The sequence below is a fragment of the Abrus precatorius genome, unplaced genomic scaffold (assembly GCF_003935025.1).
Source record: "Abrus precatorius isolate BTA unplaced genomic scaffold, Abrus_2018 Scaffold9, whole genome shotgun sequence".
Lineage (NCBI taxonomy): Eukaryota > Viridiplantae > Streptophyta > Magnoliopsida > Fabales > Fabaceae > Abrus > Abrus precatorius.
Genome location: NW_020874439.1, coordinates 14551071 through 14572919, shown reverse-complemented (window position 1 = coordinate 14572919; position 21849 = coordinate 14551071). Strand labels below are relative to the sequence as shown.

Genomic DNA, 21849 nt, shown 5'->3' with positions numbered 1-21849 from the left:
AGTTGACCATAAAAAATATAAACTAAGCTATCATTTTAGTTTCGGAAATAATAAGCTTTAAATATTTTAATTTTTAAAATTTAAAAATATTATATTAATTCTTGATTTTTATTTTTATCAAACATTTTAGTCTTAAATCAAGTCATAATTAATAGATAATAGTAAAATAATAATATATCATATTAATAATATATATGATCGATTATGATATATATTTTTAGTTTATTTTAATTTTTAATATTGTTTCTTTCAAATATTTTAGTTTTTGAGATTGTTACCAATAAACATTTTACTCCTAATTCTTAAAATCTTTTATCTAATTATCTTTCTTCTTTTTCATTCTCTTCCAAACTACCCTTGCTGGCTACCATCTATGCTAATTAACCCAATATAGCCAAAGCATATATCAAGTTTGTCGAAATCGGACAGTCGTAATGGTAAGGCAAAAGCGTCTTAAGAAAAACACCTTTTAAGAATAAAAAAAAATATTTTCTAAAATATTAGAGGAGTATCCATTAAAGTTTATTAAAGAAAGCCTTAGAAAAACTTTGAAAAATAATCTTTGAAACTAAAAATGAGTTCGAGAATTATTTATGTGTAGGGAAAGTATTAACATTCTACAATATCTATTTAAATAACGATTACCTTCAATTAATTGTGCAAGTTTTTTTAATTTTGAAATATATTTATTTAACTTCTAAATTATTATTATTATTTAAAAGAAGATAAATTATTTATTAAAATATTAATTGACATCTTAAAAAAAATTTATTTTAAAAATTGTTTTGACTCGACGGGTTTGGTTCCCGTTATTACGTATACTCAATTCAATAGAGAACTCAAAATCACATAATTCTATCATAAAAATAATAAAGTTCGTTGATTAAAATTAAGTTTAGTCAAAGAAAGTTTATTTTGAGGTTAAAATTATTTTGATAAGATTATAACGTTTAAGATATGCAGTTATACATGCATCTACAATTAATGATATAGAAAGCGAAGGGAGTTCACACAACTATATTACAAATTATTAAAAAATATTTTTATTTATAAATAAAATATTTGAATATATATTTAAATTATGATTCACGTTGAAAGAGAATTTAAGATAGCGTAAATTATTCATAAATCTCTTATAATTTATTGGACAACTGAAAGCAATGTAAATTATCCATCGATATTATAAAAAGTATAATAATATGAAGAAATAAAATTAAGTAATTAACTATTTATTTATTTAATTTTTCAAAGTGAGAAATATGACTTAATAAAATTTAAAATATGAAATTAACTCATTTGATAAAAAGAATAAATATATTTAAATTAATTAAAAAATATTTATTTAATAAAAAGATTAAAACTTAATTCAATAAAGTTATATTGTGTAGGACCTAAGGTAATGTTAGTACGCAACGAATTCAAGCGTACAAAAATAGAGATGCTACACAATAACATTATAAATTATTGAATTAATATGATGAAAATATTTTGATTAAATAAAATAAATGAGTTATTTTTTTTATAATAGAGAAATATTTTTAATTAGATAAAATATTTTAATTAAATAAAAACAATCATGTAATTGATTAATTTTAGAAATTAGATTTAATTTTTATATAAATTAATGATATATAAAACTTAAAGTAATATTGGTATACATAGATTTTGACAATTTATAATAAATAAAGGTAGAGTCGCTACACATAACACATTAATATCATAAATTACTGTATTATAAAATAATTTTAATTTAAAGATTGATTAGTAAATTAGTAATTATAGGAAGAATATGTCTTGATTAATTACTAAGATAAAGTTCTAATTAATTAGAGGCTAATATAATAAATAAATATTGTATAAAACTTAGGTAATATAGGTCCATATAAACAAACTTTATTGATTTATAATACATAACAGTAGAAAAACTACACGTTAATGTTATAAATTGATGTAAATATATATTATTTATTTATTTAACAAAATAAATTAAAAACATAATTTAATAATCATAAAAAAATGAATATGAAATTAAATTACACCAACATTATGAGATTATGCAATACAATAAAGGATAATGATGCTAAAAATAACAACAAAAAACATAAATAAATAATAAAAATGGGAACCAAGAAATTACATAGAAAATAAATAATAAAGCGAAACTAAATACATTATAATTGCAAGAATAAAAATTTTATGATGTATGAATCAAATTTGATCATTTATTATTATTATTATCACTATCTTTTGAAGTTAATCAATAAATGACTTTAGAATGATTAAATTTAGAGATAAAAATAATAGGTAAGATATATATATATATATATATATATATATATATATAAAGAAATAAATTAAAAAGAATAAAATGACATAACTTTAATAACAAAATAATAAAAAAAATCAACAAAAGTTAATAATAATTTTGAGTCAAAGTGTAAAGAAAAAATAAATAAATAAAAATAACTCCGATTTTATTTCTAGATCAAATTTTTAAGCCTAAAAGTGATTTTTTCAAATAAAATAATATGAAATTAAAAAGAAAAGTAACAAACCAAACAAAGAAGAAGAAAAGAAAAAAAAAATGCACTTTGATTGATGTACAAGTTGTGTGTTATTATTATGTTACTACTCAACTACTACCCCATAAACTAATATAAGACTTTTCAGCGTGCTTTGTCATCACTCACACACTTCTTGAAACCTTTCCAAACCCATCCCATAATTTTTCCAAGTTAAACATGCTTAACATTGAAGTTCTTAAGTAATAGGCTACCGAAGAGTAAATGCATTTTATTGGTATAGGTAGTCCTAATCAATTCCTTTAAGTTATCCTTAACTTTATACATAGTCTCTAGATCTCTCATTCCAGTGTAAGTTCGATTCATTCATATGTCCCTTAACACCGAAAGCCTGCTAGGAGCCACTCCTTATCTATGTCACACATTGCACCGGTGATCACTCTCCGGCCTCGCCTAGAAGTCTGCCAATAGCTGTTTATTGTCCGTGCCACAATGCATTGACAATCACTCCCCAACCTCGCCTAGCTCCTGGGTATCACATCTCACACCTATTATTATAATGTTTTAAACTAAGAGGAGATAAGAAAAATAACAAAAGCTTTGTCTCTCGAAAAAATACCTTGCAGTTTAGTTCTACAAGAAAGTGTGGCTTCAAATCTAAACAAGAATGAAGGATGAAGATTAAATTTTCAATGTAATTTCTCTCCTTTTATCTTTAATTCTTCTTTTTAGTATTATCCTTCTCCTCTAAAACACTTGTTCTTGATTTTTTCTCTTTTTCCATATCTCTTACTCTAAAAATTTCCAATGTAATTTCTCTTTTTGAATCTCTCATTTATCTATTTATATTAGTCCTCTTTTACTTTTAGGGTTTAACAAAATGTCAAATCTTTGAGTTTTTTTTCCTCTTCTCCTCTATAAAATCATTTATTGATATTAGGGATAAACTTGCATAGTGCAGCATTTCCATTCTAGGAGCAAAGCTTATTTCCCAATGTTTTCCATTTTTTTGTTAAACAACTTTATTATTTTTATTCATAAATTTTTATATTTGGAGGCGATCTCTTTGGGAGGCAAAAATTAGTCTTCACAAAGTTAACCAACAAAAACTCATCAATTATGGTGGTGAAACAAGAACATCATTTTCTATAACTTGTTCAAACAAAGAACCTTGGGGTCATTATATTACCAACCTTTGCATACCCATCAATCATGATAGTGAAAGAAATAATATTTATTTTAGGCATAACATCAAACATGCTCCTAGCATAACTAAAATCCCTCACCTTTGTAAACTCCTGCTTCATTGCGACCCAAGAAGCGACGTGTCTTTGTAGCGTATCATTAAATGGTATTTAAGTTTAATTAGGCATTAAAATGCTCAATAAACATGGTAGTCAAAGACTAACGTGACGTTTTTAAAATTTCAAGAACTAAAATGTCTAACACTTATTATCTTAGGGCCAAAATAAGGGTTTATTAAAAAAAAATATTATGTGTTAAGGTTCTTTGGGTTGCTAACCCAAATATGTTAACCATATATCCATGCAATTTCCAACAATAATTTAAAAAAAAAAAAAAAAACGAAACCCAGGGTATGGATGTAAGGCTTAGTTAAACAAAAGCACAGTTTTAAAAAAAAAAACAAAAGTTTTTTCAAATCGGAGATCATGAAGTATCTTTAAGTTTAAATAGCTCAATATTAATTCCCGTTTGCAATTTATAAATATTGCTAACCTAAAAGAATATACGGATTCAAATACAAGATTTCTAAAAAAAAAAAAAAAAGAGTAAAAAAAATAAATATAAGATTGCTTACTAACTTAAATTGACTCTACACGTATAATAAATTCTTACACCATGGGGCAAATTTTTTAAGTAATAATTAGTTATAAATGTACATAAACAAGAGCATATCATGGTTAACTGTACTTATTTGCAATTAAATATGTTAGCGTAATTTATTTTTGTCCATAGCAAAATAATTGCATATATACTTATACTTGGCTGGGGCAGAATAGAAAATTTATATTTATGTCTCAAGTGACGAATGAATAATATATATTTTTATAATATTATCATAAAAATTAGAATATATATGAATTGGAAGGTATTTGACTTATCTTATTTTCAGAAGAACAATTTATTTTTATAAACATCTTAAATAATTTCTGTAAAATAAAAAGATTTTCTCAAAAAAAAAAAAAATCAATACCCAACACTTGTGTGGAAAATTTATTAGCACGGGATTTAATTATTTAAAATATATGTATATCTATGAGATATTTTATCTAAAAATAATAAAAATATATTCCACATTCTTTCTTTTTTTTATATTATTTATTTATTTAAAAAGAGTTAAATCTTATCATTAGACTTATGTCACAAATTATTATATGTGTTCAGTCTATGTAACTTAATAATAATAATAATAATAATAATAATAATAATAATAATAATAATAATAAAAGTAACGGATAACTAAATCACTCACACATGGGCTAATAACTAGGGCGCATTCAGAAGAATTAGTGAAAAAGTTAGGAGACTTTGAGAAAATCACTTTTTGTGTTTAATTTATAAACCATTTTTATTTGGTTTTTTAAAAATTTGTATAAAAATAGTGAAAATATAATTTAATTATTATTTTTTAAATATTAAAAAGTTTTAAAAAATAAAAATAAAATAATTTTTTAAAACAATTCATAATTAGTATAGAAATAAAAATGTAGAAAACATTTTATAAAACTGAACTACAGTTTTGTTGAAAGTAGAAAGCTGATGCTTAAAGAATTTAATTAAAATATTTTATAAAATAAGTTATTAAACAAGATGATGTACGTATAAGATGTGAATCATGTGATAACTGAACACAGAAAAAGAATCATGACAAGATAGTGAAGATAAAAAAAAAATAAAGAAAAAGAAAATCAATAGCTTATAAGCATATATTTATATATGAAATAACGTTTTAAAATTTGCTATCGAAACACTATGTAATCAATTAAAATAAGTTTCACACATTGACTTTGTATAAGTTACATTTATTTTTATATTATTTAATATTTTTAACAGATAATTTTATTTTGAAATCAAATGTTGTATTAAAAAATTATATTTTCTGGATTATGTGTGCAAAATTTAAGTTATTTAAAAAAAAAATTATATATATAACATAATCTTTTCATACCAGTGTAAATTTAAACTTTTACACTCGATCTGAATCATTCATTTAATTTACATCTTACAGGTTATAGTTTATTATTTCACTAACTAATAGATATAAGTTAAATGAAAGAATCAGATTAAGTGTAAGAATTTTTAAACTTACACTAGTTTTAGAAGTTTTTTTTCTCTCTCTATATATATAACAAGTAGTAAATGTGTGACGCCCCAACTTTTGTAATATAGTTTGATTATTAATATAAGTGTTTATGTGGACTTTCATGTGTTGTGTAATTATTATATATATATATATATATATATATATATATATATATATATGTTGTAATGAGGATATATGTATATGTGGTGATGTAGACTTGTATGAGTGTGTGGATGGTTGGAATTGAACTGAAAATTTGGCTAAGTGTTTGGTGCAAGGTGTTCTAACTGCAGCGAGAGGGCACTGGGAGGAAGGCATGAAACTGTCGCCTTTTCGCTGTAACGAGAGGTCCCTCACTGTAGTGACAAAGCAACAGTTTGGGATGCATTTCTGGGTACAGTCTCGCTGTATCAAAAGGGTCTCGAGAATATGCAGAAATCAAGGTGCAGTTTTCTTTGATATTTTCGCTGTAGCGACAGAGGTATCGTTGCAGCGAGAGATGTCTCGTTGCAGTGAGAGTATCGCGAGCAGAGGGGTATTTGAAGGGGTTAGGGTTGGGGAAATTCATTTTTCATCATCCCTCTTCAAAATCTCTTCGATTCTCTCGACCCAAAATCCTATTTCACTAATTAAATTGCCTCCAAAGCCATTTGTGAGTTAGATTGAAGGTTGGATTCGTGTGGAAATGCTTGGAGGTGAGTTTTAATGGTTAGGATTTTGGTTTTTGTCCCTCTTCTTTGGGTTCTCCTTGAGTTCTCATGGAGTTTCCATGTGTTTTAGGGATGAAATTCGTGTGAGGATTCTTTTTTGTCGTTGATTTGTGTGTGAGTCTCCAATCCAAGGTAAGAGGAGACTCTACCTTATCTCATTATGTTTTGATTTCTATTTATTTTGCTAAATATTGCAATGTGGCTGAGATAAAAGGTAGAAAACGTGTATTGATAGAAATTTTTGTGTGTTTGAATGCAATTTGATATGTGATGAGATGGTTGAGCCCACTAAGGGTATTGTGTGTGTGGTAACATGCCGTTGATTTATGAGAATTCAATGTTTAAGTGTGATTTGGGCCTGAGTGCCGTGTAATGTGAAGGAATGTAGGCCTATGTGCCGTGTGCGAATATGAATATTGCATGTAATTTGAAATGTATGTGAATGGGACATGTTAAGTGTTGTTGTAATAATACTATAAATGGTTCAGCGATACACTAGAGGTATGGAAGATGGGAACGGTAGAAATACCTTGGGGAAGAAAGAGTGGTGGTGACACCAACAGTGAGCATGGGTGCACCATGGGCTACACACTCTCCTCCTGACTAAACCTGTGACCATTACCTTTGCCAAGCGACTCATGACTGTGCACGTAGTATTCGTGATGTGAGGGTAACTGGCGATCATCCATGGTGTGAATTTGTGATCACAGTGCCACAATGACTCAATGAGCGTGGCTACGTGCGGTGAGCGCACGTGTGTATGTAATGTCTAGTGCAGTGAGTGCATCATTTAAGAATTAAAATTAAATGCTTGAAAGTATTGCCTGTGATTGTCTATACTTGAATGAAATATGTTGGAATACATGTGGGTGTGTAAGGTGAGTCTCTATGTTGTGTGTGTGTTGGGTAGTATAGAGTACTTACCCTTATATTTATTTTTCAGGTAACCAAGACGACCGGCACCAGACTCAGTGAAGGAATGGATGAAACCGCTATAGGGCTCTGATTTTATTTTAAAATTTTAATATATTTGAATTAGTTTTGTAGCAGTTTCCTTAACTAAAATTTGTAAACACTTATTATTTCAAAATACTTGTTGAACCATGTTTCGAGAACCATTCGAATGCAATTTTTTATTATCTCTATATTTATGAAATTCACTTATTTTGGAAATTAAATTTAAGGCGTTACAAAATGCTTAATTCCTTTTAAGCAAAAATTTAGATTTGAGTTTTGTGAATGGAAAAAAAAAATGCTGAAAACAATTAACTCTACGCTGTTATAAATGTTTCTAACTCAAATAAGTAGATTTCTATAATATTAATAAAAATCTCACTTGAGTTAATTTGAATATCTTGATTTGATTTCTTGTAGCTATAGTAATATTTTCTTCTATTGAATATTCCAAATTCTGAAGAGATAATAAAGAGCAAATTATATCTTATTCACCATAAAAAAAAAGGATTATTTTTTCCCATGTCAAAAACTAAGGTTTGAGTTTGCTTTCAAAATATATATCGAATAACCTTTCAAAATTGTTTTTTTTAATGATTTTTGTAGACAATTTTCACCGATCCTCTTTATTTTGACATACATAAATATATATAAAACAATAAAAATAAGCAAAAATTAAATATTTTATATAATATCATTTATAGTGTTAATTTTTAATTGTTTAATTTTTATTGCCAAATAGCTGGAGAAGCATTATGATAATTAAATAAGGAGAATAGGCAGCATGCTACATGAAGCAAAAAATCACAAAAGAATTCACAAGCCACGCTTGCTTCATCCAAATACAAAAGTCCACTATCGTAATCTTAAACATTGGAGTTAATGAGACATTGTCATTTTCTCTCCGCAATAAAAAATTAATTTTCAAACGATATATTGATTAAGCAAAAGATAAAGGCTCAAACTGAGGGCATTTGAGTTTTGTGGGATGAGTTAGGTGAATATGGAAGTCTATGGCTGTGTGAATTTCGCTTTTGAACATAGCTTGCAAAACAACAACGTGAGGGCAACATCACCTTTTGCGGTGTTATCTTTCGCCTACATCAACGCTCAAGCATTTTTCCCTTTCAGTCAGTTTCCCCAACCACAAAGAATTGGATGTTCACTATATCCACTCTTATTCCTTCTACATAAATCATCAATCATTCTAATCATACAAGAAATTGGATTTTAGTTCTACGTTAACTGCTTTTTAAAGTCATTTTCAAACTCATAAAACAAGTTTTTTATAACTTTTAACTTTTATAAACAAAATATATTCAACTCATGAATCTTTTAATCTTGATAATAAAGTTAGTCTCTCTTAAACACTACACATTAAATAGTGCGAAACATTATCTAATTTAAAACAAAACTACTCTCACAGCTCCTTTCTAACATAGTATTTAATGTTTTATGCTATTAAAATTTTTTTTAGACTCTTCTAACTATTTTTTTTTTCATTTTCAATAAAATTTGTGTGACGAGAAGATTACATAAAATAGGAAAGTACACTTTGTTATTATGCATTACTATTAACATAAACTACGCTTTGTATTAACATTTATAAGATTATCAAGAACTTATAGCATCTTAACTAACCAAATACATTGATTGATTTGAATTCACCTTTATTATGACATCTGCCAACACATACTTGCGACAGGACAAAGTAAACAAAGATATATTGATTAAAATGTTTTGTTTTTCATCAATATATTTATATAATCTTAATTTCACTTTCTTATTTTTTTCGTTTTTATGTTCAGTTTTTAACTATTTGTATTTTTAAAATTTTACTGATATAATTTATTAAAAACTAATATATATTTTTTAACCGTGTCAATAAAATGCCAAAATAAGCACAAATTGGCTGTATGTTCGTTGTTGAAATTGGGTAGTAAAAACGTGCATTTGGAATTTTGAACTTCTGCAATGATCAAAGTTAAATTTCACCAGTAAGTTAAAAAATAAAAAGTACAAGCGACAAGTCTCTATAGTGTTTTAAGGTTTTGGATTAAATAATTTCTATTCAACTTTTATGATTTGTTCTTCACTCTTTAGATGAAGATCTCTTTAGTTACTTACATTGTAAAGCCTAAGTTTTACTCTCTGAAAAAAGAGAAAAAACTCTTGTTAATAATCTTTTAAAAATCGTGGAGTTAAAAATTAATTAATAAATGACATTAATACATTAAAGAAACTAATTTTATTTTTTTTATGTTTTAGTAGAGTTCTTTTTGTAAGTTCTTAGGAGTTGTGTTTAGGAGAAGAGGGGAGAGGTTAAGAAAGGTTAACTCTTATTTGGGAGTCACTTAATTAATTGGAAGAGTTTGGAGAGTTTTCTAAACCCTCTTAAAACTAGTTTTTTAGAGTTCTCCCATTTGGAGAGTTTTTTAAAGGTTTTCTCACGTTTATTCTTTCATACTCATTCATAATTAGGATTTTAACTTTTTTTTATTTTAATTTTTTAAGTAAGAATTTTTTTTAAAAATTATAAAAAATAAAAATATTAAATTTGAGAAAAATATTTATTTTTTATTTTTGAAAAAATAGAAAATACATAAATAAAAGATATAAAATACAATGATATTATTTATATAATTAAACTCCCAATTATCCTCTCCTCTTAATATTAAACATCCAAACAAAATGAAGATTTAACTCCTTTCTCCTTCAAATATTTTCCATCCCTCCCTCTCCAAACTTCCAAATAAAGTCCTAGTCTCCTCTAGAAATATGCTATCATAAAGAAATAACAATTTTCTTACATATCTATCTTGTTATGTATAATTTAAAAATATTGAATATAAATACTAATATATTATATGTTATTAATTAATATAATGACTGAAAAAGTTTTAATTGATATAATGAATTGAAAGAGTATTTAATATTTAAAATCATTTTTAATTCAATCATATTATGTTTTTTTAGTTGATTAAAGTTTTTAAAAATAAAATCAATAAAATCTTACTAAATATCAATAATATCTAAATGAATTCACTATATTATTAATTGAAAAAAAAGGTAAAAAAAAAGTGATTATTTTATTTTATAAGTAATTTCACATCCTAAGAAACTCAAAAGATAAATTATAAATAGAATTATAATAATTTTATTATTTTAAATTAAAAGATATTTAAAAATAAACTTTTAAGTTGGGCCGATCTTGCCTCTCATTTTATCCTAACAAATATTTAATACAATAATATTTTTCAATCTTAATTGGGCATTACATCTCTTCTTGTTAATGATAAATTTGAAAAAAGAACACGTGTTAATTGCACTACTTGAAGAAAAAGAAAAGATATATATATATATATATATATATATATATATATATATATATATATATATATATATATATATATATATGTTGGGTTCAATCAAAGAAATAGAAACCCTTTGATTTTAAACGTTAGTTGCAAGAAGAACATCACTGAAATAAGCATCATACACACAAATAAAAATGCATTCATTGTGCTATTATTTTGAAGTCGGCAAAGTGCAATTCATGATTCATAAAATCTTATACTCCAACTCGTACACAGATAGATACACATTCATACAACTGGCCACCATCGAATGAGCAAAATATTAATTTATCGAGTACCATACTTTAAAACAAAATCTGGACCAACAATAGTGACTAAGATAACATTTTTTTTATATAAAAAAAAAAGTATAATGAAATTAGTAGTCACTGGAAAGGCTCTAGTATGAGATGAAATCTAAACCAAATGATGAATAAATAAATATAAATCACATCGAACCAACCAATCTTGTTCTAAAAGCTCAAACCCATCAAACTAAACCATCAAAATAATAATAAAAAAAGTGGGACGAACACAAAAAATGATTCCAATGAGTTTTTTTTGGGTTTTGTTGTGCGAAGAATGTGGTTTGCACATAGCTTTCAAGATCTCCTTGTGGGTTTGCGTTGAAATCTTCGTGGCTTAGCGTGAAGAGTTGGACTCCCATTACATTCTATTACTCCACGTCATCATACAATCCCACACCTTTAAACCCAAGAACACCTCTATTTTCCTCTCACCTTCAATCCAATTCACAAACCAAACCACCAAAACCTTTCACTTTCAAAGTTCTCTGTTTTCCTCTGTTTTTTCTCTGTCTTTCTCTCCTAAAATAAAAATGGAGGGTCTCATTCCATTTGTGTACAAAGCTATAATGCAATACAAGAATGGGAAACAAGGACCTATTGGATCATGGCTTTGTGAGTCACCTTCTTACTCATACATGAAACTTCCCGGTGACTCGGGTCGGTTTCAAACCCCTGCTGCAAATCTCTTTGGTTCAGATTATGGGTTTTCTGCCTCTTCACCATCTTCCAAGCCTTCTACTTCTGCAACCCAAATCATAGTTTCTTCTGGTGTTCAATCTCCACACCGTCGTTTGAACTCACCTGGAGTTTCAACATGAGCATCTAAATCAACATGTTGTACATGAATGTATTTACTTCTTGTATTGTTAAGTGTGTATGTTTGTATTTTTAAATTGTTCAAGTTTGGGTTGTAATTCTAACTTGCAAGCGTTTGGGTATAACCAAAGGAGTCCTACGCTAGCATATTTGTCTTGTGCAAATGTAAATATTGGGTCTTATGCTTATGATGATGTATGTGTTTCATGGCCAAAGGGTCATTTATAATATTTGCTTTTTTAAAAATGAAAATTATAAGTGAAATGAATGGGTTTCTTGGCCCAAGGGGCCAAGGGAAACTATGAATTTGTAGAATAATTAGACTGCAATTTTTTGTTTGTTTGTTCTATTTTTGGTATGGATTTATATTCTCCATTGTTTAGGATGGTTGTTTCTTAGATTTTATTGCATTTCGAAGTGTGATTGTTTAGACCAAAAATAGTGTGTGGTTTAAAGACTATATCTCTCTTCACGTCGCGTCATAAACGGCAAATTGAGAGTAATCAATTGAGGAATATTGAAACTATCTTGTCAATCAACTAAAATACTTGTTTAGATATTATCACCTAACAAAAAGTGCATAAAAATATGTTTCTAGTTGCTAATTACATCTTGTTTGGTGGATGATGGCGTGTATAAAGGGAAATTGTCTTTATGAGTTGGCTCACTTGGGCTGCGTTTGTATATGTTGCATTGAAGTTTCAAAGGGTAAACACTTGAAATTTTTCGTTGTGCTGATTTGTATCTTATAGAGTTTTGCTTCGGCTTGATTTGAAACTATTTATCCAATAATCTCGATTTTCCTTCACGAATGAGAGATCAAACTTAAAATTCTACTTCACGTGATTATCACCATGATTTTAGAACAGCAACAACGCATATAAGCTGGAACCAAAACTGGATCTTTCTTTTGTTAGTTTTATTTTTGTTTCTACGACAAAGGCATAATATGGGGAGCAGGGTCACTTGTAATTTAGTACGGCTTTATTTATAAAAGAAAAAACTTAATTTTGTGGAAAAGTTATTGCTTCTGCCAAAGTTATTTGTGTTTTCCAACCAATTTTTATTTGTTAATATTCTTTCACAGCATACTTAATATTTTGCAAAGTTATCTAGGAATGTTTGCAAAGATCGTTAGGGACTAAATTAAAGCTTAATTCAACATATCATCACCAGACCGATGGATAAACAAAGTGAATCATCCAAATTCTTGAGGACTTGTTACAAGCCTGCATGATGGAACAACAAAGAGTTTGGGATGAATGTCTACCTTTGGTAGAATTCACATACACATCAGTTTATCATGCCAGCATTGGACCATTGTATGAAAGGAAGTGTCGAATGCTTTTGTATTGGTACGAGTTGGGAGAAACAATTCTGTATGCACCTGACTTTGTTTAAAGACAAAATGATCAGATCAAGCTAATTAGAGAAAAGATCAAAGTTTTTCAAGACAGACAAAATAGTTATTATGATAATTGGAGAAAATTTTGCGAGTTTCAAATGGAAGATCATGTATTTTTGAAGGTTTCACCTACCACTGGAGTCGGTGGAGCTTTGAAATCTAAAAAGTTATCACATAAGTTTATTGGACCCTTTGAAATCCTATAAAGAATAGGCTCTATAACTTATCAAATTCCCTTACCACCCAGCATTTCAAATTTACATACAGTTTTGTCTCAACTTAGAAATTACATCCCACATCCTCTCATGTAATCAAAATTAATCTTGTTCAAGTTCGAGAAAATCTCTTTTATGATGTATTTTCAGTAAAGATCACTGATTATCGAGTTAAGCAATTGAGAAGCAAAGACATATTTTTGGTGAAGGTGACCTAGAATGCAAATGATGAAGGGGATACAACTTGGAAACTTGAAAACAAAATGCAGATGGCATATTCTCCTCTCTTCCTCACTTAATGAATTTTGGGGGCAAAATTTTTAAATGAGTGAGAGAATTGTAACACTCTTTTTTAGTTATTTACTAATTACTGAATTGTTGATACTAGATAATGATTAGAATATGTTTTGGGAATTATTTTTTATTTTTTAGTAGAAGTTTGGTGCAGGGGTCTCGCTTAGGCGAAACAGGTCTCGCTCAAACAAGACTGAGCACCTAAAATCACAAGATTTCAGAGCATTCTCGCTCAAGCCATAATAGGATAAATTCAACCCAAATGTCCTCTTACCCAGGCAAGAGTGATCTTACTCAAACGAGCTGTCATGCCTATGTATCTGTGTGTGTGTGTGTGTATATATATATATATATATATATATATATATTCACTCTTTTCCTTTGAAGATAATGTTGTAATCATTTAATTATGATGCCTTTATATGTTGAATGTGATGTTGTATGTTGGTTATGGTGTGAGATGGCTTGAATTCTTGTATGTATAAGTTGTATGGTTGTTGAGTAAAATGTTAATGCATGTTGTGTAAATTTGGAGGATTTTGGTTGATGTTAAACTGCAGGATAAGATAAGATTAAACCAACAACCTTTTCGTTGTAGTGAGAAGCCCTTGCTGTAGCGAAAATGACATTTAGTAGAAAGGGTCCATTGTTTAGTATATCTCGCTGTAAAGAGCTAAAGAGTATTTAAATGGATTTTGAGCTGAAAACTTTTATTTCTCACCAAAACTACTTTTCCCTCTCAGTCTCTCTGTTCTCTCATCTCCTTCCCTCAAAGAAAGTCTTCTCAAGGCTGAACTCCTTCTCGATCCAAGTGAGAACATCCACTTAGTGCAGATTTAGGTGAGTTCCTGAAAACACTTAGTGGTGTGTGAGGGAATAAACAAACTTTATGCAAATCAAATAATAAAAATGTGTAAGGAAAAAAATAAAATAAAAATCAATCAAATAAACTATAATAGAAAGTGCGATAGAAAGAAAATAAAAATTGAAATTATTTTAATTTGAATTTTTTTAAAAAAATATTTATTATTTTTTCAAAGAAAAGTTTTTTTAATAAAAAATTTGAAATTTGAAATTTAAACAAACTAAATATAATCTAATTTAATTTTAACTATAATTTAAAATTCAAATTTAAATATATTAATTTTTTAATCTAATATAAACTAATCTAATCAATATGCAAAAGTCAAAATCTAGTGAATCCTTATTCCGCTGCTCCTTAAATCTTTGCAAAATTTCTGCGAAATCCTTGCAAGTCACAAAATTCTACAGCAATCCTATTAATCCAATTCTCCAAAAATTCAAAATTCAAAATTAAATGCATTAAAATAGAAGAATTTCATAATGACAAAAACACACAAAACAAATAACAAAAATAACTTGCAGCATTTAATAAATAATTAGAAGATAATTTTTTTTCTATTATTAATAATTAACCTTATTAATGATGAAAATTAAAATTAAAATTAAATACACCTAAACAAATGAACTAATGTGTAACACTCCTATTTTATTATTTATTAATTTTATATTTTGTGTGAATTGTTAATGCTTGTTACTTGAAATTAGGAGAATTTTAGGTGTGTGAGTTGCAGGATTTCTCGCTGTAGTGAGGTGTGTCGTGCTGTAGCGAGAAATGAGTGTCCAAAATTAGGCTCTCTAATGCTTTCTCGCTGTAACAAGGATGTTGGAGCTCTCGTCGTAGTTAGAATGATAGACAACAAAGTAAAATTTTGTTTGGTTTTTTTGCTACAGCGAGAGAAGGTCTAACTATAGCTAAAATCTCTTGCTTTAGCGAAAATGTCGCAAATTAAGGGGTATTTAAGGTTTTCAAGTTGAGAAACTTGGATTATAATCCAAGTCATGACCCTCTTCATTCTCTCTAACCTCTCTCCTCATTTTCTCATAAAATCCTTGAAAAATCTCAATCTTTCTCTGATTAAGTCTTAGGAGTTCACTTTCCTTGCTACTTGGTAAGTTCTTGGAGCTTGGTTCTCTATTCCTTTGGTTATTTTCTTGTTTTTCCTACTTTAAATAGGATCTCTTACGATATTTAGAAAGAACCTAACCTTTTGAACAAAAAACTCTAAAACCCTTCACTAAACTTTCATTTCAAGATAAGGAGAGCTGTATCTTGTTACTAAGAAAGTTGTATATTTGTGTTCATGAAAATGCTATGATGAAATGCATGATTTTGAGTATATGTTGGATAAGAACATATTTTTGTTATGTTTGAAGCATGTTTTGTGGTGTTGGATTATGTGTATGATCCTTGTTTTGAGTGTATATGCATGTATGTGGTGGATTGAGTTTGAGAGTGACTAACTCTCGGCAATGATTGATTAATATATGACGTAGTAATAAACTTGACGAAAATAGAGAAATGGAGGGATGAATAACATGATAAAATACAAATAATAAGCTCATGTTATAGCAAATAATAAGTTTAGGCCATAATGACTAATGAGAAGAGTAAATCCATAATGAGAAATATAGAGATGAGATGGAAAATATGGAAAGTGAAATGAGATGAGGAAGAAATATGATAAGGACAAGTATGGATAGTTCAGAGGTACATTGGATTCATTGTTATCTCTTAATTTCTAATGCCTAATGTAATGTTTGATTGATTTATACCTAAGAAATTACGGTAGTTAATTGAATATTAGGGTTATGAGGCAAGGGATTGTCCTTTGATTAACTAAGTAAAATTGATCATCAATCACTTAAAGAACTTAGAGTTCAAATCTCATTCAGTTTTGCAATTGGTAAAGAGGTGAAATCAGTTCTAACTTCATTCACATATAATTTCATTACTAAAATTCGTAACTCTATTTTGTTGTGATTTTCTTATTTCTACACTTTATTGCTTTTGTTTGCAAATGCTCAAAACACTCCAAAATTCGTTTAGCTTAACTAGTTATTGATTTGTGAAGTGGTAATTGATAAAATTAATCTCTGAAAACGATACTTGGAACTCAAATGAATTCCAAATTTTATTATTTGCTACATTTACCTAGTACACTTGCTAGTTGATGAATCCATATTTTTACTGATATTTTAGCATAATTCTAGCTCATTTAATAAGGAAAATATATGAAGAAAGCAGAAAAACTCAGAAAAAGAGAATGATTGAAAGTTTTATTTCAATTTGTAGTTATTTTCGCATTTGTAGAATTTATGCTTAGTTCTTAAGGAATTTATCTTGTTTTTGAAGGAATAATCTGAGCAAAAGTCATGGAAATGGATTATCAATGGAAAGGAAGAGGAAGAATGGCAATGTTGGACTCCAAAATACAAGAATTATGGGATGCAGGCTGGGCGTGATCACTATTGTTAGTGAAAGTGATCATTCCAGAGCCTAAATGAGAAGAGGAGCCTGTGCGTAATCACTTTTATTTATAAGAGTGAGCGTTGCCAGTGTGCGTTATCACTTTCGCCAACGAAAGTGAACGTTCCAGAGAGACTTCATTCCTGATGAGCTGCGCGTTGTCACTTTCGAGCGTTCCAGAGGCACTTGTATCAGGACAGCTTGCGCGTGGTTACTATTACTCACGAAAGTAATCACGCACAGCCCTTGACCTCCTGCGTTGCCACTCTTATGAATTAAAGTGAATGTTCCAGAGAAGCCTTCAACTCTGCAAGTTGCGCGTGGTTACTCTTGCTCTTGAAAGTGAACACGCGCACTACATAAAGCTTCTGCGTGGTTACTTTTGTGAAGAAAAGTGACAACGCGCAAAACTGGGGTTTCTATAAATACATGATTGAAGCGCGAAACTAGGGGTCTTTTGCTCATTTTCTGTTTTGTTAGTTAGATTCTCGTTGAGAGAGTGGAGAGAAGATTGGGGTCGAAGCTTGAAGCTCCAAGAAGAGGGATCGGATTGGAGCTCGTGGCCATGGCTGCTCTGCATTCTTCTTCATCTTCTTCTTCTTCTTCTTTCTCTGTTTTTGTTGCAATGTGTGCTTAATTTCCCATAGTTAGGGGTTTATGGAACTCGAATTGATGTATTGATTCGACTTTATTTTCTGAACTTTAAGTTCTTGGAATAATTGAGTTGTTAATTCTGCTTTTCATGCAATCTTTGAATGGAAATTCATTTGATTAATCAAGAGGAATCTTTACCAATGGGAATTGGATTGTTTGCTCCGATCTGAATTAGCAACCAGAGTTTAGCGATTTCTTAGGGATAAGGAGACCTAATTCTGCAATCTTATAGTTCTAATTCTTAATGCAACCTGAAATTGAATCTCACCTAAGGGATTAGGGAGGTTTAGTGGATTGTTAGGGTCAATGAGTTAAGGAATTAACCTTTGGCTAGGTATATGTGAAACTGATTGTCAATTATTCAATTGCTTGAATGTTCAGAGGATTTAATTGGATTGATATTGATATTCTTGTGAAGTAAATTCCTAACTATCCTTCATTGTTATTTCATTTCATCACAAATCTTATACTCTGTTTTTCTGCAAGTTCTTTACTTTTGATTGCTCTAATTATTACTTTTATATGATACAACTCTCTTCCTAAATTCGTATGGCTCAAATGGTTATTTTTCTGTGAAGTGATAAGTGAGTTCCTAATTCCCTGTGGAGACGATACTCGGATCTTAAATTTACTCATTACTTGCTATAATCCTAGTGCACTTGCTAGTGTTTAGATTGCAAATAACACTAGTTAGTGTCTCTTAGCTTTGTGACAGAAATATTTAGCACATTTCCTACCCTCTATCCTAGCCATATTGCAATATTTAGCAAAATAAACAAAAATCAAAATACAATGAGATGGGGTCCTTACCTCAAATTGAAGACCCACACACGAACTTAACTAAGGAGACGCTCCCCACACAAATTTTGTCCTAAATACATGGAAGAATCCCATGAGAACTAAGGAAAATTGAGAAAACAACGAATGGGGATAAGAAATCAAAACCTTAACCATGGAAACTCATCTTCAAAGCTCCAAACGTGTTCCAACCTTCAATCTTGTACCTAAAAGGCTTTGGAAGCAGTTTAATCGATAAGAAAGGCTTGTGAATCGGGAGAAATGAGAGAGAGCTCGAAAGGAGAAGTGGGAAAAATGATTTTTCCCAAACCCTAACCCCCTCAAATACCTCTGTGGTCGCGACACTCTTGCTACAGCGAGGCCCTTACGCTACAGCGAAAATCTCAGACGAAACTGTACTCTGGTTTCTGCAGAATCTCGCTACAGCGAGACTGCACCCAAAAATGCATCCCAAATTGTTGCTCGCTCGCTGCAGCGAGCGGGCGACAGTTTCACGCCTTTCTTCCAGGGCCTTCTCGCTACAGCGAGAATACCCTGCTCCAGACACTTAGCCAAATTTTCATTAATCAAACCAGCCACAGCTCAATATTCTCAGCGCACACACACACACACACACACATATATATAATAGTAATCAATATTACAAAAATTTGGGGCATTACATAATCTCTTTAATCTGGTCTGGAAGTGAGCTGGTCTCCCCAAAAAAAATTTTCTGTGAAAATTGTACATGGTAGACTCCTTACTAATACTGAGAGATATAATCGTGGTATGACTGATTCTTCTGATTGTTCCAGGTGCCAGGAGGGGGCTGAGACTGTTATGCATGTCCTTAGGGATTGTTGGGCTGCTAGGGAGATTTGGCAGTAGCTTGTCCTTCTTGATTGTTAGGTGTCTTTCTTCAACAATGGCCTGAACAATTGGCTTGAGATTAACTTGTCTATTAATACTTTTTCCTTGTATCCATGTTGGAATTTATTATTTAGCATTACTATTTGGAATTTGTGGACTAACTGAAACAAAGAGCTCTTTTAGAATCCAGTTAACTGAAACAAAGAGCTCTTTTAGAATCCAGTTGTAAATTCTGAGTCTCTTCTTCATAAGATTAAAGCTGATTTTGATTTATTTATTTTTTCTTTTGTATGGCAGGTCTACCTTGAATACTGGAAACAAATGTTTGGGAGTTGATTGCCTTACCAAATGGCAGCCCCCTCCAAATTTGTAGTTGAAGATGAATGTTGATAGTGCATCTTTCAGGTTGATGGGTCTGCTAGCTATAGAAGTCTCCTCAGGGATAGCCTTGGAAGATTCATTGTGGGATTTTTCAGAATTTTGGAGCTATGCTCCCCCTTAGCTGCTGAGCTTTGGGCTATCTATTGAGGACCACAGATGATCATAACGAAGAAGATTAATCTTGTCTGGATTGAATGTGATTCAAAGGAGGTGATCTCTTTAATTGTTAATATCCAGCCTTGTAATCACCCACTGTTTCCTATTGTTAGTGACATTAGAAATCTCCTAAAAGGAGTTGGTTTAATCATGTTTTGAGGCAAGCCAATTAGGGTGCTGATTGTTTGGCTAAGATTAAGTCTAAGTATGGGGCTCCTTTTCTCTTTTTTGATAAGGCTCCTCCGTAAGTTGAGCCTTATTTAAGACTTGATTCCCTTGGAATTAGGTATCCTATGATCTTTGTTTAGGTCTTTTTTTTTCTGAGCTTTAAGCCTCGTTTATTGCCAAAAAAAAAGTTTAATACTTTTAAATTTTTTTTCAAAATCATTCAATTATAAACGAAGAAAGTTGAGATTTCTAATTAAAAAATCAAGTCTTTTAGTAAACTCACAATTCATTAAGACAAGAATAAAAATAAAAGTAATTATATGTAAAAAAACAAATTAACACAGATATAAATATAGCGATTTATGATATAATATTCTTAAAATTAATATTTATTTAAACGTTAAAAATTATATTTTAAATTAAAAATAATTAATTATTAACTTTTTATTTTTGCTAACATAAGAAATATATCAAATATTATACTACAAACAATAACATCCCACAAAAAATACACTTGAAAGATAAGATTCAAAAATGAATAATTAAAGTGAAAATTAATCGCAAGAAGCAACATTGGTATTAAAATACTTATTTTGCGGTTAATATTAACGAGTTGCTCCAAATGAATAATTAAAGTGAAAATTAATTGCAAAAAGCAACATTTGTATTAAAATACTTATTTTGCGGTTAATATTAACGAGTTGCTCCAAATGACCTATTCTTTTAAGAAGAAAATAATTTTCAATAAAAATATACTATATAATCACAATAAATAAAAGTCAAAGGCAATCATTAAAAGAATAAAAGTCTTTATAGTTGAGAATATGTAGAATATTAAAAAAGTATTTATAATAAAGTATTTTATTATCTTCTTTAATGTAATTATATTTAATATTATTTGATATAATAAAATTATAATTAGAAGAAAATTATAATTAAACTAAACCCTCCAAAACCTTTTGAATATTAGTTTTTTGAGTTTCTCATTTGAAAGATTCTCTCTCTCCGACTCTCTTATACTCTTTCATTAACAGGATTCTAATTTTTTTTTAAAAAAATTGTAGTGTTTCAAGTGATGATTTTTAAAAAAAAAATTATAAAAAATAAAAATATTAATTTTAAAAACATTAATTTTAAAATTATTAATTTTTGAAGAAAAAAATATATATTTTTTATTTTCTATAAAAATAAAAAATAAAAAATATAATAATATCATTTGTATAATTAAACACTTTATCACCTTCTTCTCTCAATATTAAACATCCAAACAAGAAAAGAATTTAACCCTCGTTTCCCTTTTTCCTTCAAACCTTTTCCCTCCAAACTCTCAAACAAAGCTTTATTACAATTGCAATTGTGAACTGCAATTTAAAACATATTAAAACAAACTTATAAGAATCATAAGCTCCTTGAGGATGAAAACGATATGTTCTTAATTGGGAAGCTGTTGAACAATATTACTCTTCTTGACTGTCACAAAATGTACAAAATGTTTTATACTAAATTGAGTAAACAAATATTTATGTAATCCTGCTCAAAGATTAATGATACATCGTTTACACACCAATTTCCCAATATCAAATGCCTTCAACATATCCATGCGG

General features: G+C 29.0%; 1 protein-coding gene across 1 annotated transcript; it reads left to right on the top strand.

Moving 5' to 3' along the window:
• The first annotated feature begins 11398 nt into the window (after window positions 1–11398).
• Window positions 11399–12163, top strand: LOC113849019. The gene has a single exon (XM_027478547.1). The coding sequence runs from the start codon at window positions 11706–11708 to the stop codon at window positions 11991–11993; it is 288 nt and encodes a 95-aa protein (XP_027334348.1). The 5' UTR covers window positions 11399–11705; the 3' UTR covers window positions 11994–12163.
• Window positions 12164–21849: the final 9686 nt, after the last annotated feature.

Excerpts from the sequence above, each read along its gene's own strand:
- LOC113849019 (XM_027478547.1), top strand. The coding sequence starts at position 11,706 with ATGGAGGGTCTCATTCCATTTGTGTACAAAGCTATAATGCAATACAAG.